General features: G+C 39.2%; 1 protein-coding gene across 3 annotated transcripts in view; it reads left to right on the top strand.

The window, feature by feature from the left end:
• Nucleotides 1-17,865, top strand: part of PKNOX2 (PBX/knotted 1 homeobox 2) — a 268,356-nt gene that overhangs the window by 206,579 nt on the left and 43,912 nt on the right. For all 3 annotated transcript variants that reach the window (XR_015795849.1, XM_088139092.1, XM_088139091.1), the window contains 2 exons: nt 4,580-4,751; nt 15,694-15,882. Coding sequence is in view for 2 of the 3 variants with exons in the window: in XM_088139092.1 (XP_087995218.1) it covers nt 4,580-4,751; nt 15,694-15,882 (361 nt within the window). In the remaining variant the exon portion in view is untranslated. The remainder of the gene's footprint in view (nt 1-4,579; nt 4,752-15,693; nt 15,883-17,865) is intronic.

The following is a 17,865-nucleotide window of genomic DNA, read 5'->3' as shown; positions in this document are numbered from 1 at the left end:
GCAAATTAATAGATAATATTTCATTAATCTCAACAAAAGCCTTTTCCCATTTTTTTTTACCTTTTCACATTCCTACCATAAATGCAAATAAGTCCCAATTTCTTTTTTACACCTCCAACAATTTTTAAAAAATATTAATAAAAAAAAAAGTAACCAAGAGATTGGCTTGACTCAAAAGAGATTTTACATTATATAGCACAAGGTTGAACTCAACACAAGTACAGATCAATTATTTGCCTTCCTTATGGGGCCTATATGCTGTCAAAGGAACTATTTAACAAGAGAAGTGAAGCACAGGGATACTATGAAGAATTCATCCCTGGAGATTTCAGATAAATTTTTGATTGAATGAGTGGTGGTGTCTTAATCCATGAAGCAAAAATATGCCTTCTTGGATAGGGTGAGCAATACTTGTCCTTCCAGATTTTGTTATACTGCAACTCAGGATGGACATAGCAGTTAAAGCTTATGAGAGGGCAACCCAATCATTGCTGGAGGGCTGCACACTGTCAACCACCCACAAGTCCAGCTATCCTTCCCTCAGAATCCAGTTCTGAGCCCATGCACATTCACTTGGTGTACAGGGAAATATCAAAGTCAGAACTACAAGTACGAACTACTTGAGAGTTGCTATCACTTCCAAATAACCCCACCCTCTGAGCAAAACTGATGGATGCCAAGTAGACTGAGATGGAGTTTGAGATCTCTAGTGTAAAAAGTGTGAAAATCTCTTTTTCAGCCTTGATTTGCCTTAGTCTGCCCAGAACTCTAATCCTGCTTGATTTGATTTGTGAACATTGGCTTGATCCTTAACTACGTATTGTTCCTATCTTAGGGAATTGACTGTACTACTACTGTTATTTTGACCTCTAGAATGGATTATTTATTATCTTTGCTGTAAGTTTTTCATGTGTCCCAAATCTTGGCCTGCACTCTTTTGCCAGGCACCCTTAAGACCGGGACAGAGAGATCCCAGGTTTAAATTTTGGCCTCTCCTGGTAGGGCCCATCAGTGTTGACAGAAGGCAGCATTCAGTATCCCATCTTAATTTTGACAGAAAATGCATTGTGCAGGATTTCTGCTAGACCAAGGGATAAATCAGATTGTTCATAAATGTTTTCATTTACATCTTGCCTTTCTTCATCATGGCACAAGACAACTGACACAGATTCTCAGGTTGTCTTCAGTCCAGACACTGATCAGACCCAGACCACTGAACCTCACATCCATCTCAATATATGTGAAATTATATGTGGCAGACCAAATATTGTAAACTAAAAAGTAGTGAAATATGTGTGCCCAGGCTAGTTGCCCTTCAATATTAATCTTTTCAATTTTCTTTTTTCATATCCTTTTAACTCTTCATGGAACTCAAAAAACTAATTTGCTTAATCATGGTATAGACAATTGATTGAGTTCACATATATTAAGCTGTAAACCATGATTTCTAATGTACAGTGCCTGGGATCACCTAACCTATCAAGCCACATTATGGCTTAGCATAATGTTTGAACCTAGTTATACTGTCACAAAAACTCTGTCAACCCCCCTTATTACCATATTCTTCCCTACTGTTTTGTTTTCCCCCCTCTCAGTGGCAAATAGGTTAAACTATTTCAAGTTGTCTCAATGAATGAAATAAGCTCTTAGGTGAAAGAAATCAATAAAAGCACTCCTGTATGATATTATTTTCTTCATTTTCTTCAGGATTGACTTTCCCCAAGATGAATGGATGCTTCCATTCATATTGGCTAAACAAATGCACCAAACTGAAACATTGTCCTTGTCTCTTTTATAGCCACAAATGGTATTAATTCTTGGAAACAGAAAACTGGTGGTACTCCTGAATTCTGAGACAATATATCACATTTCTTCCACAGCTGAGTGCAATACTTGGAATCTGATGGTTTCCTTCAATAGCCAATAAGATTTCAGTTGATATCAGTCATGAAAATAGCCTATGTTTTGCCAGTGCTTCCATAATGTGTTCTTGATCCCCTAAAAAATATGGACCACAAAGCTACCCAAATTGCCATAAAGAATAAAATGTAGAATATCCTCTAAAAGGGTTTTTTGGAGGGCAGACTATATCAAAATGCTATGTTTCATCTAGTTGTTGGCTTCTCCTATGAATATTTTGTGGTGAGATCTCATTTTACCAAAGGAGTAAATAGATAGCAAGGTGTAATTAGTAAGCCACAAAATACGTCTTGACAAAGGGGTGTCTTAAAACGGCGTGGAATAAATACATTCATAAAATCTGGGTTGTTCGCATTTAATCCGATGATGGTACCTGATGTCAACCCTGAGCTGCGTGGGAATTCCATCATTTCCCTGGGAAGCCACCTATTGAAAGGGCTCTTGGCTGGGAGAGGCTGTTCCAGAGAAGAAAAGTCCCCAAAGGATGTTCTGCCTTAGGGGCCAAAATAACTAGGATTAGGCTGGTCAGAAAGAGCAGGCTAGCAGTTTTTGTTATTTCAGTCTTGGGCCAGTCCTATATGAGTTGGCTTCTCAGAGCTTTCACCAGGCCAGGTGGTAAGTTACAAGCTGCAATTCACTCTCTTCTCCCTATATAGGCGCCTCTAATTCTCTTCATAACATTGAAAAGGAATTGGTGCTGTGTGCAAAGGTTTGCGGAAAGGGGGAGGACTTGCACGTTGCTGGACTCCAACCACCTGGCATTACTGCTCGGATTATTAGTTCCTAGTAATTTAGTGCCCTTGCACAGGGTCGATTTGTGCCTTTCATTTCTAATTGATCTAGTGGCTGTTTAAATGGCAGCAGGCATCTGTTGAGAGTGGGAAGGTTCATAAGGCGAAATAATTCATAACACCGTCTGGAATTTGCCTTTCATATCCCTCAGCTAAGCCTCGGCAGGGCTGCCTAAATTACGACCAGAGCGGCTTCCCCCCACCCACTCCCACCTCCGTCTTCTGCTCATGGCTCGAAGAATCTTGCATTAAACTGGGATCAGTCTAGATTAGACTGTAATACGGCGCAGTATTAGTGGCTGCAAATGAAGACTTATATCAGAGTTTAACCCCTTCACCTGCTGTTCTCTTTGTCTTGATCCTAGAAGATTTGGCTAACCCACTGGTTCCTCTGATTTGTTGAGATGTAGAATAGAACTTTCAACTTGCCAGACTCTTGGAATAGCTTCACATCTAAGCATTCAAGACAACAACATTCAAGACAAAGATTTAAAGAAATGAAAACACACTTAGATTAAATAAAGAATGAGACTTACGTACCTTAGCAAAATGGACATAATAGGGTTTTTTTTTTCCATTCCAATTCCCCACATGTGCAAAGACAAGGAGAAAAATGTGATCTATCTATCTATCTATCTATCTATCTATCTATCTATCTATCTAATTTTTATTAAAAGTTTTAAACACAATAATAAGAGAAATGTGATCTCAATATTATGTCTGGCCCATGCTACCACTTATCTCAGCAACCTTGCTGGCAAATTACTGGGGGTGTGGAGGGTTTCACACACTGCTCCTTTCCTTCTTCTTCCCTCCTTCTCAGTTTCCATGGGTATGGTGAGGTTTAGCAGATGAGTAACCACATTAGGTTTACTATTCTTAGCTGAATCCCACTCGCTTGTGCTGAAATCTTGTGCCAGGCAACCTCAACACTGTGGATAATCAATTTGTAAAGCAAGATTGTGCATGTTGTCCACAACTACACCGCTGCATGTTTATCAGTTTTACTTGCATAGAGACTACCTAAAAGAAAAATGAAAGCAGACTACAGATTGTACAAACATAATCTCCAGGTGTATATCTTATATATGCATTAGCTGTCTATTGAAATGCTGATAAACTCATGGAGGGACGACGAAAGCTCTCTTATACCAGGTCTGATTATTTGTCCTCCTATCCCAGTGTTGGCTACGCTGACTGGTTCTCCAGGGTGTCAAGCAATGAAGGACTTTCCCATCACCAGCTTGCTAGGTTTAAACCTAAGATCTTTTGAATGCAAGGCTGCACTCTCTCCTTCTGCTGTAGGCTCCTGATTTTTATTTTTATTTTTTCCTTCTCTGAACGAAACTTCCCACCCCAACCCATCCCCTTTTCTGGACTCTCTCCCTCCCTCCCTTCCTTCCTTCCTGTTTTTTTCTTTTTTAAAATTTCTTCTGATGGTGCTTTCTCAGTAATCTTATTGGGAGATGGTAGAGGGTTTGGATTTTTTTCCCTAGTTTTATGTCTCTAACTCTGCAGTCTCTCTCGCTTTTCTTGCTTCCTGATCTGAAAAAGCTCTATGGGGAGATTTCTCTCCTGATATTTTCCTTTAGGATTTAACTGAAGTGTAGGAAGCTGGGAAGCCCCCAACGAATTTTAAGATGAAAGAAAAGATGCTTGAACATACCTCTCAGGCACCTCCTAACTAAGCAAGTTCAGGAACACCAGATTTTTCATCTCCTTTGAAAAGAATTAAAGGAGAGAATTCCAACACAGCAGCAGTCATGAATATAGAACAGCATGAAGCTGTACATACATTGAGAGATAGAAATGACCTTGTTGATGTGCATTTGTCTCTGAAATGTCGTTCTATTTCCTTTTCCCTTTAGGCATCCTCTTTTCCCCCTCCTGACACTGCTATTTGAGAAATGCGAGCAGGCAACACAGGGCTCGGAATGCATCACTTCTGCCAGCTTTGATGTTGACATTGAGAACTTCGTACACCAGCAAGAACAGGAGCACAAACCATTCTTCAGTGATGATCCTGAGCTGGACAACTTGGTAATTCTTTCACCTGAACCCTTTTATCTCATAAATATATTCTTTGAACTCCAAAATTAGTGTCTGCATCACATCCACCTCGCTGCACATTGGCCTTCATATTGAAAGCATCTCAGCCTGACCCAACCACAAGGAAACCCAGGTTCTGCTTCCTCAGTAAATTAGGCCAACCTATCCTTAACAGCCCAGTTAAGGATAGGTTGGACCAACAGATAGTAAATGGCCAAATTCATCCAGCAACTTTCCATGGATGAGCTTCTTTGCAGTCCTAGGAGACTGGAAATTTAAGCCTTCCCATCTAAGCCACTAGCTTTGTAGATTCAACTCCCCTCAAGTGTGGGTTTTGAATTCTTTTACTGAAGGAAGGTGAGTTATAAATCTGTCTTCCCCAACTTGATGCCCTCCAAATGTATTGGGAGGACATTTTCCAGAGTTCCTGATAGCTGCTTGAGAAATTCTGGGAGCTGTTGCCTCTACACCTCTGGACATACTACAGAAACAAATCAGTTCAGAACCTAAGAAATGCCACATCGTTTCCCTTAGTGATGGCATTCCCTGCATCTTAACAGAACAGTACAATCTGATTGGCATAATTAGTGGATAGTTATCTCCTTTAGGTCTTCATTATGCAAATCCACGTATTGCGATTGGGCAGCCCCATTATTATTCAAACAGAGCATGCTGCTTCGAGTCACTCTAACATGGTTTTAGCTCAGACCCTGCACTGCAAATATGCTGCTAATTAGCCTAACAGGAGTACCAGAAGCCCATCTTTTGACCCATTCCTATACTTTTAGGATCTGATAGCAGAATTCCCACATTGGCTTCTATTTAGGACATGGAATTCCCCCCCCAAAAAAAATCTGAAGTAGATTTATAATATACCATATGGGATTTACAAACCATTGGATATATAGCTTTCAAGATTTTTCAGATAATTTATCCTTCTTTCCAAATGCCTGCGCCAATGTTTCCCCAACTGATGTACATGAAATGTACTGGGACTACAACTCCCAGAATTCGCAACCAGCATGGCCACTGTAGTGGCTATGTATCACAAGAGACTGGGGTTTTCTAGCCTAGAAAATCTGCATACACTTCCTATCATTCATGTTTGATTTGTTTGTATATCTCCTGACCTCAAAAAACAAAGTGGCCTAACTAATATATATTTAGTTATATTAGCCAATACAAGAGTCTGTATCAAAGAATATACAGTATATACATATTGACTCCTATTAGCTCAAAGGAATTTTTATAGGTCCATAGATGAAGCCATGTTGGATCAGAGTAAATGCTGATATTGTTCAGCATCCTGATTCTCAGCATGGAAGCTATAGAAGTAACAGACTTTTTTCACTGCTTCATCCCAGCCACTAGTATTTAGATATATAACTTTGAATGTAGCCATTGTGCTTATCATTGTTATTTATTATATTTAATTTAAAATAAACAGTTTTTCATGCATTGTATCTTCAGGCACTTTAAATCATACTTCTGTTTCAGTTCAACAAATAAATAGTATAAAAAGCATGTACAATATAATATTATAAAATAGTACAGTGATATATAAAAAAGAATAATAAAAGATATAAAACATATTATAGCAGTGGCCATAATTAGTTTGGCTGTACCATGAAGGACTCTAATATGCAGAGTGAATAAAAATCTTTTCAGCTCATACCTAAACTGTATCACAGTTAGATCATGCTTTATTTCTAAAGGTAGGACATTCAAGGCAATGGGCACCACACCAAAAAGCCCTCTTTCTGGTTGCTGGCAAATGAAAATCAACAGGATATGGAGCAACCAGAAGAGCTTCTGATGATGACTGCTGTGGCCAGGTAGCTTTATATGGAACATTCTCTCAGAGATCTTGATCCCAAATTGTGTAGATGTTTCTAAGCCATCATTCTACAGACTTTTAAAGCCTTCTGTGGTGATTATTTTCACCATAATTTGGGTATGATGGACAGCATGTGGTCTTCCACCAATCAGCCTGTCCAATGATAGCAGCAGTCCTACAATCTGGATGGCCACAAATTGCCCATCCCTTTGGTCTATGGATATCACCATATTCCAGTTGTTTGAACATAAACTGCACAAGTTACAAGGGATCATCACTCATGCTATCTCTCATTCCAAGCTGGTGGGGTGTGGACAAACAAGATAGATGGGAGCTTACTGTTGGTAATAATGGAATATAGAAGAAAATGTCAATACAGCACTAATATGGGGAGTCCTTGGGATTCTCTGAGCTTGGTTGCTTTATTGCAGACGTTTCATTACCCAGCTAGGTAACATCTTCAGTGCTAAAGGGAGTGGGGTTTGCTCTTTGTTTATATAAAGTAGCTTGTCCTGTCAGTGTTGGTGGGGGTGTTGTTTTCTCCTTGGTAGTTCCTTGATTAGGCTATTGTTTACAATACCCTAATCAAGAAACTACCGACTCAGACAGACAAACAGTAAACAACAGCCTAATCAAGGAACTACCAAGGAGAAAACAACACCCCTACCAACACTGACAGGGCAAGCTACTGTATATAAACAGAGAACAAACCTCACTCCCTTCTAGCACTGAAGATGTTACCTAGCCAGGTAACGAAATGTCTGCAAGAAAACAACCAAGTTCAGAGAACCCCAAGGACTACAGAGTTCAACCCTGAGCTACATATATTCTCTTCTGTTGATACTAGTACGGGGACCTGAGGACACCATTTCAGTTCACCAAAATGTCTCAGTCATTCTTCAGCAGGTGATTCTACGATATATCATCCAAACGGAGGGTAACATTTTTAGCTTTGCATGGTGATCTAGAATAACGCTGTGCCAGACATTTGTCCCAAATTTAAAATGACAGCTGCCTATACAGGCTCTTAAATACTGAGTCCTTGGCAGCTACCTGAAGGTGCCAACTGCTGACACTGAGTTTCTTAGGCTGGCCACTTTTATATACATACACTTAGTCTTTGCAAATACTCTCTCTCCCTTTGGCAACTTCTTTCAATATTTGGCTGAAATCAACATGTTGCAGCTTCAACTCCTGATGACAAAGCTGTTTCTCTCCTGGAAAGCTCTATTTATATCTGAAGCACCTGAATAACAGAAAAAACTTGATCTTTCTTGCCAGTTGGAATTGCAAGAAGGAATTAGTGGGTTGTGGACATAGGTGAGTTGAGTGTTATGTATTAAAAATTTTGAAAGCAGCAGTAGTTGTGATTTTCATTTTTGTTTTCCCTGGGATTTTTTCCCCTAGGGTACACTAGTATGAACATTTCTTCTAGAGGAGTTAGCAGGAAAAGATTTGAAGGAGATCACAATGGGTTAAATGCCTGTTTCTTCCTTGGTTTCAACAGTTTTTTTGCAGTCTGTTCCAACTCCCTTCTGCTATTTTTGTACAGATTATATTAAAGTTCACTGTTCTTATGTTAGCATCCTGTGTCATTTATCCAAGGGATTCAGTGTCAAAAGTTAAAGCTGTGCCAATGAATTCAAGAGTGCAGTAAGATGCTGCTATTCTCCTATAAGGCTGGCAGAGTCCTTCTCTTTCCATCACTTGACCTCACTTGATGTACTTCTTTTACTGGAACATAATTAAATGCAATAAAGATGAGGATGTCCTTGGCTCCAGAGTGTAGTTGTGACTGAAACACTTCCATAACCAGAAGACTTATTATGTCCTTCTTACACAGACCTTAAGAATCCCCAGTTCCTTTCAGATGAGCAGTGTTAGCCATGCCACTAAGATTTCTAAATAAGATCGCATATGAGCCCCAATCCCAGATTCTGTAGTCAGAAATTTTAGCAGCAGATGGATTAACTGATTCTGCATCAGTAAATAATAATCTGGTCATTACCACCAAGGTGTTACATTTTTCTTTCAAATTCATTAACAGAAGTGGCCTCTGGGGGGGGAAATGGCATTTTGCTTGAAGCAAAATGCTCCCATTTGGACTAACAACCAAATAATACTCATGAGTTCCTTGCTGCTGCTAACTTACATGGTTATGGCTAAAGTGGATACATTAAACCGAACCTGAACTTAATACAGTGTATGAACCCAGCTGGAAGCAGCTATCCAAAGTGTTCGGCAGAAGGTTTTTTCCAACATCTCCTCCTCCCCAATCCATTTTAGCTGAAGAAACCAGAGATTATATCTGGAATCTTCTGCATGGAATCCATATGCTTTTTTATTTCACTATAACCCTACTTCAAAATGCATCCTTCATAAAATGCTGCCTTGAACTAAGACATCACATTTAGCCAACTAGATGGGTATTAACTACAATTGCTGGCAGCAGCTTTTCAAGATCATGCCTAGATGTTATTTCCTTTCTGCTATTTAATTTGTTTCACTGTAGATCCATCAGGGACTCAAATTTGGCATTTTTGTGTGCTGTACTTTTGAAAGGAAAAATAAAACATAGCCACAGTACTGCTTTTCTCAAACCAGAACATCAGGATTTTATTCATCACAACTTTCTACCTGCATATTTATTAGTTTTCTTATTCCATGTAGAGCCATTTTTAACCTACAGATCTCCAAAGCATTGTATCTACACAAATAACTGTAAAAGGTGAAGGTTAAGATAGTAAGTTAGTTGCATCAAAAGAGTCTTAGGCACAAGATTTAGCAACTTGTTACAGGCCTAGACAGAATATAAGCATAGTGAATCCATAAAATAATCAACAAGGTGCAAATAGAACCACACCACCAAATAAAGAGTATTACCATGGAGGAAAAAAATCACACTGCATGGAAATTATAGGTAGCAGCAGTGTGATATTATGGCTGTATGAAGCTCAGTAGTGAAGCCTTTACTTTGCATGGTGAAGATCCTATTGTCAGCCCCCAGCATCTCCAGCAGAACTGGAAAATCTGGAGATTCCCCAGATTTTCTAGAGAGCTACAACCAGTCAGTGTATACATTACACTAACCTTAGAGAATTATAGATGGGTCAGTGGGTTCATTCACGGATCCATATGTCAACAGAAAACAATCTTCCTGTTAGGGTCTTCTATCACAACACATATGAGAGGCACCTGATTTGACAAGATTGCTGTAGACCTTCAGTTCATTCAAACAATTTTTACCTTTTTAAATATGCTTTATATGCTTTCTTTTGGCACTGTTGTTATCATCATTATTATGGTCAATATTATTTTCTGTTCAATAAAACAACTCACTTTTTAAGATACCACTAAACTCTGCTTCTGTTACTAATTAATATTTTTACTATTATTGCTACCTCTTATATCGCCTTCCTGGATTTTTTTCCTGGTAGTGCTTGTTGGAAGTCTTGCAAACAATGACTCTTCAAATGAATCCTCCCTCCCCAACATCTCCCAAAGTTTACTTGTTGTATGTACATGGTTTTAATGCTACTAATCCTATGTAAATTGTCCACCACTGCTGACAGCAAAGAGGAGAGGAAAAGGCCAGGGGCATTAACCATCATTAGAATAAGAATCATGTATTCCTCACAGGCGAGATGCACATAATTAGAAATTAGAAAAAGGTCAGATCTTGCCATTATCAACTCAATCAGCTGCTGAGTGCCACACAGTCAATTAATTCAGCATCTGTATTTTTTACAACCCCGCACACGTATTCCATCGGACTGTAACTCATTATCCGGACAGATATACGGCTCAGCGAAGCAGGGACATAAAATGAGAGACCCCAAGCAAATGAGCTGAGATAATTGAGAGATTTATTATATATATATATATATATATATATATATATATATATATACACACACACACACACACACACACACGACATGTATATGTACACACAGACACACATAAACATGCACAACTTTCCTTGCCCTTGAATGCTAACTTTCAGGACAATATTTGTTGGGCTGGCAGAATGTTATTGGAGAACTTCTATTATCATTGCTTTACTTTTTCTTTCTTTTTTAAAATCTTTTGCTTCCTTCCAAGAGCTCAGAGTGGCACTTGGGACTTTTACTCCTTTCCTATTTCATTTTCACAAAAGCCTTGCAGGATAGGATATGCAGAAGGATGGTGACTTGGCTAGGTTCGTAGCCACAGTTTCATGGCTGAGTAGGCATTCTCCATCTTGACATTCATGTCACTATACTATATTAGCCCTATTCTGTGACTATAATATATGTATGAGTGAAGAATGTGTTTGCTATCTTCTCCCTTCTCCCTTCATTTCCAGCCTCCCCTGCTGAAGAGAGGCTGTAACTGCATTTGACTGGCTGGTTAGTTCTTCCTGGAGTTGGGAACTCTCTTACTATACCTTATTTACTATGTCACCCTTAACTCAGATCCAACCATCCATCAAACAGAAGTTACCTTCCAATGAAATGGGGCACTTTATGACATTGTGGCACACAGTTTCATGCAGGGCAAGATGGGCTTTGGAGATTCCATCATTTACTTTACAATGAGAGGAGGTGGCAAGATGGCTTCTGCAAAGGGTGTGCCACACTTGGCCTTTGGGTTGCATGCCAGCGCCTGCACTCAAAAAATAGTTGGGGTGAGGACAAAGAAAGAAGCGAGGAACAAGATGTGATTAATCCCCATGTATTTAACATTCCTCCCTCTGTGTCACAAAACTATAATGTTGCTGCATCTTTGGAAGAGATGCTGGGGAATCTACTAAGATTTATCCCTCCTGTGAAATGTCATGATCCTGTAATCGTAGGTTTCTATATATCTAGTGGGTGGACAGTCTGTGATTGCTGGCTGAATGCCAAAAGACTAGGTAAGGAATCAGTTTGGATCCTTGACCCTGAAGAAGTAGCTGGGTGGAGAGAGAAGCAGGGAGTGAGAGAAAAGGTTGTCCCTACCTGTTTTTGTCCTGGACATGCCTAGCTCTGGGCTGTAGCCTCTGAAGGATTGCAGTGCTTGGCATAAGCAACGATTCATGGCCTAGGTGGGCTTAGAGAGAATCAGAGGCAGACAAAAGTATGAAAGGCTGTTTTCCCTGTGCACTGGAATACTAGCTGTGATCAAAGAACTGAGGAACCATGTGGCTTCCACAAATAATTCTTCAAGTGGGCCCACAGAAGTGTGGTTTCCAAGTCCTTCTTTCCTGCTGATCGACATTGAATGGTGACATGGACAAATCCTTCTGTGGAGTCCTTGGGGTTCTCTGAGCTTGGTTGTTTTCTTGCAAACATTTCGTTACCCGGCTAGGTAACATCTTCAGTGCTGGAATGGAGTGGGGTTTGCTCTCTGTTTATATACAGTGGCTTGCCCTGCCAGTGTTGGTGGCTTCCCCCTTCCCCCCATAGTTCCTTGATTAGGATATTGTTTACTGCTTGATTGTTTGTCTGGTGATAATCTTGGTGTTAATCTCTGCTTATCTGGGTGATGATTGCTGGTGAGGAGATGTTCTGGTTTTTTGTTTCCTTTTTATTGTCTCTTTTGAATAGTGTGTAGATGTTGTTTATGTGCCTATTGATGTCTGCCTTGTCTGAATACCAAGCTTCCAGGAATTCCCTCGCATTTTTGGATTTAGTTTGGTCTAAGATACTGACAGTTTCCCAGTTGAAACTATGGTTATGTCTGTCCATGTGTTGTGAGATTAAGGAGTTTTCATCGTGTCTCCTGACTGCTAGTTGGTGTTCGTGGATGCGCTCTGCTAGCCTTCTGCCTGTCTGTCCTACATAGTGGTTGTTACAGTTCTTACAATGTATGTTGTAGATGACTCCTGTTTTTTCTTCTTGGGCTACTGGGTCTTTTGGTTTGCTTAAGATGTTTTGGAGGGCTTTGGTTGGTTTCTATGCTATAGAGATGCTATGTGGTTGTAACAGTCTGTTTGTAGTTTCTGAGATGTTTCTGATGTATGGCAGTGTTATCCTTTTCATAGCTTGTGTTGTAGTAGGTTGAGTGGTCAGGCATTTTTTGATAAAGTTGCGTGGATATCCATTGTGTTGGAAGATGTTGTATAGGTGGCCTGTTTCCTTTTTCTGCTGTTCTGGGTTGCTGCAGTGTGTTTGCGCTCATTTGAATAATGTTCTTACACAGCTCCTCTTGTGGGAGGTTGGGTTGTTACTTTGGCAATGGAGTACTTGGTTAGCATGGGTTGTTTTCCAATAGACTTGGGTTTCTAATTTGCTGTTGTTTCCTCTACTGATGAGGATATCCAGGAAGGGTAGTGTGTTGTTGTTTTCTTCCTCTCTGGTGAATTTTATTTCTTTGAAGATGTTGTTGATAATTTCATGTGTCTTCTCTAGTTGTTCCTTTTTTATTATAACAAAGGTGTCATCTATATACATACATATTTAAACAAAGAGCAAACCCCACTCCATTCTAGCACTGAAGAGGTTACCTAGCCGGGTAACGAAATGTTTGCAAGAAAACAACCAAGCTCAGAGAACCCCAAGGACTCCACGGTTCAACCTTGAGCTACACATATTCTCTTCTACTGGTACATATCCTTCTCCTCCCACACATCAAATGTGGTTGCTGCTAATGTTTCTTTGGGAAGGATTCATTAATAAGGTTTCTATGTCCTGCCAATTTACCCCCATCTCTGAAATGATATTCTTCCCTTGCACTCCTGAAGACAATGGTAGCCAATAACTACTGGAATATTTCAACAGTTCCCATTTAAAGAAATTCACTTCAGAACGTGATCTGCTGACTGGTGGCAAGTGGGCAATTGAGTTTACTTATGGTAGAGCTTTTAATATCAAGGTTCTTTTAGTAGATGGGGAAGTTGGAGGAATTTGCCCCCTGTTTGCACAAAAAATACTACAGTTCTGAATAATCTAAAAATAATTCTCTCCACCTATACCATTTCCCCCCTGCCTTTTTTGTAATTCAGCTAGGAAAGCTTACACACTGCAGCAAGGAAGAGAAATGCCTGTTATTTCACACTGGGACAGGTGAATCCATTCGTTTTCATTTCTCTTGCCTGCTTAATTTTGTGAGAATGTCCAGTTTGGTTTGTCAAATGGGAGAAGTTCTCCTTTTAAAAGCTCACCCAAAATTTGTATTTTAATACAAAATGTGCATTTTGGGTGCAATTTTGCCTAGTACGAGACATATTTTGATACAAATTAATATACTTTTTTATTGATGAACTAGGTTGCTAAACAGAACTGTGACTGTCAAATGATAATGTTTCAGTTTCTCTATTGATTTAAAAATCTGAACTTAGATAAGTTTACTTCAGACTGTTCCTGCTTGTACCTTCCATTATCATAGAACAAAAATGGATATTCTTCTTTGTTCCAGATGTGAAAGCGACTTCCTTAATAATCTTTCTGCTACTTCTTAGTGGAATCAAAAGCAAACTCCAAGTTGATATGTATAGTCATCCTCCCCCCTGAACAGCCTGTGACTAATAGCTGGTAAAAAGGACCATTAAAATTAGCAAGTTGAAAAAACTGGTCTGAAATTAAAGACCATTTGTTACAATATTTTTAAAAAGCTGATTTACTGCCCTGTGGTGAATAGCTTATATTTTATATATAATTCAGGATTTGGAGCTGGGGCTATAAAATGGAAGGCCTCCATTCCATGCATGGCATGTTTTATGTGTAAATTTTTTAACATTTATGGGGTACATTTTATGAAGGCCAAGGCTTTTCCCAAGGGAGAGCTTACAGGCAGATTTTCATTCTCAGGTCTTGTTAAGCAGAGGAGCCAGCTGAGAATAATCAAGGATGCTCTTACATAAGAAAGCCTGTGGCTGGATTCCAAAATGGTCCAAGAATGAAAAGCTGAGTTTTCCCAAGGGAATATTTGGTGGCTTCACCTCTCTTAGCAGTGGCGGCAGCAGCGGTAGCAGCACCCATTAGAGGACATGGAATGGTAGCCCAATTCTGACATGGTACATGTCTGTACATGGTACAGAAAAGACATTTCTGCTTTTTAGAAATCAGGGGTCCATAAGTAAGAACCAAATCAACCTAATTCTATCCTTTGGAGATTTCACTTACAGCTGCATCTCTATTCTCAATGATCTCCCCTTTTTCTTATGTAGGTAGGAGACCAGCTCCATGTGTCACACTTCACTTTCCTAATCATGAAAAAAAATATGTTCTTTCACTCATATTAGAGGGGATGATTCTTCTAAGGTAGCACTTAAGATATCATCGGTACTTTTATTTTTGAATATTTGGGGATCTGTGCATATCTAAATTAATGGGTAATTAAACAATTATTTTGTGTTTGTTGGGCACTTTTGCGTCTGTTTAGGAAGAAGCTGATACATTCAGGTAATTGTCAGAGAAGTGTTGCTCAAAAGGCAATCCTGGTGCCTATGATCTGGATATGTGTTATGGTGGCTCCTTTTTGGACAGAAATTATTTCATATGTTCATTCTTTCCTGGAGGACTCGTCAGTTTTTGTAGAGGCTCATGTTCTGTTGAATTGTATTGGAATTTGGAAATCAACAGGAGATTGATTGTTTGGAAAGCAACAGGAGAACAACAACTAAGAATTCTGTGCTTTTTTGTGATTGGAAACAATCCGGTGCTACGAAGATAGGATACCCATTTTCCATTGATTACACAGTGTGTAACTGTGTCTGTATTTGAGCAAGTATTTTATCACAGGACCAATTAGCAAAATAGATAATATATAGGTTGTATGTTTAATTTCCCATTGTTTCTTATAGTTAACTAAAGTTTCTTATAGTTGCGTGTTAATCATTTCACTAGATAACATGATGTGTGTGTGTGTGTTTGCATGTGTACAAATGCACATGTACTTGTGACTTTTGATTAGAATGCAAGAGAAACGTTTTTTTCCCCTTTTGAACATAAAATCAAAATGGGAAAATGAGAAAGTGCATGCATTTTTAAATGATGAAATACATTATTAATTAATGAACATAGCAGAACTGATTACAATCGTTTGAATGCATTATCTTCCAAAGGTAATAGCTGAAGCATTCATTGTTTTCTATAAGTGAAGTGACCCTGCTATTGCTTTAATTGTCTGCAGATGGTGAAAGCCATTCAGGTCCTGCGAATTCACCTCTTGGAGCTGGAGAAAGTGAATGAATTGTGCAAAGACTTTTGTAATCGTTACATCACCTGCCTCAAAACTAAGATGCACAGCGACAACCTTCTCAGGAATGACCTTGGGGGGCCTTACTCCCCGAATCAGTCCTCCATTAACCTACACACACAGGTAATAGCTGAAAAATGTTCAACACCTCGTGTGCCCCCTTGTAAATGGCTAGGTATTCTTGACGCAGAATCATATTTCCCACAATGTACTCTCAATCTAAAAATACCTACTATCTTGAATTCTGAAGGCAGCTCAAAACAAAAACAGCAATTGTAGATTCTCAAAATGTGACCAAGAAGCGTAGATAGTTCTGCTCTTCAGAAATATGTTCTTTGTTCTGGTATTTCAAAATGTGCACTATTTTTTCCCCTAGCATTTTGTCCTGCTTAGTTGCAGACTCTGCTTTGTTTACATTGTGCTTGCTTAGCTGACACAGCAAAGCTGTCAATACACAATGCAACAAAGGGGTTGCTTAAGCATCCTGCTTGTTGCAGAACCTAACCCTGGGGGATGCGAGAGAGTGACTGGCCCAAGGTCACCCAGCTGGCTTCCGTGCCTAAGGAAAGACTAGACTTAGAGCTTCCAGCCCTAATCCAGTACCTTAACCACTACACCATGCTGACTTTCTGTCAAGGTTTATCAAATCCTACTCCAAAAAAAACACACAAAAACCACTCTGATTTTTGAAACCCCTATAAAGGGATTGTAAAAAGGCCATAGCTTATGATAGAGCATGTCACAAGTTAAATCCTAGCAAATAGGCTGGAAAAGAACTCTCTCTGAAAACTCCAAGAGCAGTGATCAGTCATCATAGACCGGGCTTTCCTAACATTGTAACATCTGAGTGTGCTGGGGTTGGCTGTGAATTCTGTGGGTTATAAGCCGAGAAAGAAGGAGTAGGTGGAACAAATGGCTCTATAATCTGCCTTGGGTGTAAATATTTCTGACACAGTAGTTATGGAAAGGAGAGCTGAAGCCCTGTTGCCTCTTCACAAGAAATTCTGCCAAGTTCTCAATCTCATCACCAGGTTGGAAAATGTCATCCAGTCGTCTTCCAGGAGAACTTTCCAGGAGAACTTTCCATATATATAAATAAAAGCTTAGGACCATCTCAAGAGGCTGAAGCCCCATAACACCCAGGGATGATCTTAAGTATATCCCATAAAAGTTCTGAACTAGCTCTTGACAGCCTTGTTGAACAAAGTATTCTTCTATTTGACATGCCACTTTAGTTCCATGAAGTTCCAGGCATTATTTCTAAGACGATAAATCCACATTTCGATTTTTCCCAACTTCTGTTTACCATGATGGCTCTTAATAGGATGTGCGTGTTTCTTTATTCCCATTCAGAAGAAACCTTCCATACACCTAGCACTGGTTTCATTGCACCAAGAATTCTTTCAAAAAGGGCTTACCAGCAACATAACAGTTTGAATTTGAAAACCCAAGAAACTGCTATATAGTATTATATTAGTTATCATTTAGTCAAGTACTCTCTGCTCTAGTTCTCAGTGCTTCTCCAGTGTCTTTGGTTGTCACCATTTGCTACATGATCGATTCCTCTTTGCCAAATATGGAACTTGTGGATTTTTTGCCTACAAAGCATGTGTTTTGAGCTAAGGTCCTACCACAAACATTCATTATAATCTTGGTAATTTATTCTTGGAGACCTTCTTCACAGCTCAAAATATAGCTTTCTGTATCTGGTTCCTATTTACTCTGAGAATACTCTGATAAATCATGCCCGAGAATGGTGTCTTGTTCATAAATTTGTTGCTTACAAATATGGCTAATGAGGCATGTAATCTGAGAAACAGCTCTTTTTTAATTCATATCATAGCTCCCAGGATTGCAATTGTTTAATTTGAATGATCTGAAAAAAAATACACTTACCTGTCCCTATTTATATTCCTAAAGAGGAGATCTATTGGATATTAAGCACTATCATTGCTATAAAGAAAAAGAGCACCTGGGCTCTTTTCTCTAAGAATTTAACCTCTCCCATACTAGAGTATGCAAATGATTATCATTATTTGTGTGCAAATAGGTCAACCCCGGAATAAGCATAATGCAATTTGCAGCTGGACATACTAAAGTTATATA

This window comes from Python bivittatus, unplaced genomic scaffold (genome assembly GCF_059951505.1).
Source record: "Python bivittatus isolate LINGU-HERP-01145 unplaced genomic scaffold, Pbiv_v1 ctg000320_np1212, whole genome shotgun sequence".
Lineage (NCBI taxonomy): Eukaryota > Metazoa > Chordata > Lepidosauria > Squamata > Pythonidae > Python > Python bivittatus.
Note: the sequence above shows the minus strand (reverse complement) of the source record. Positions and strands in the feature narration are given on the sequence as shown.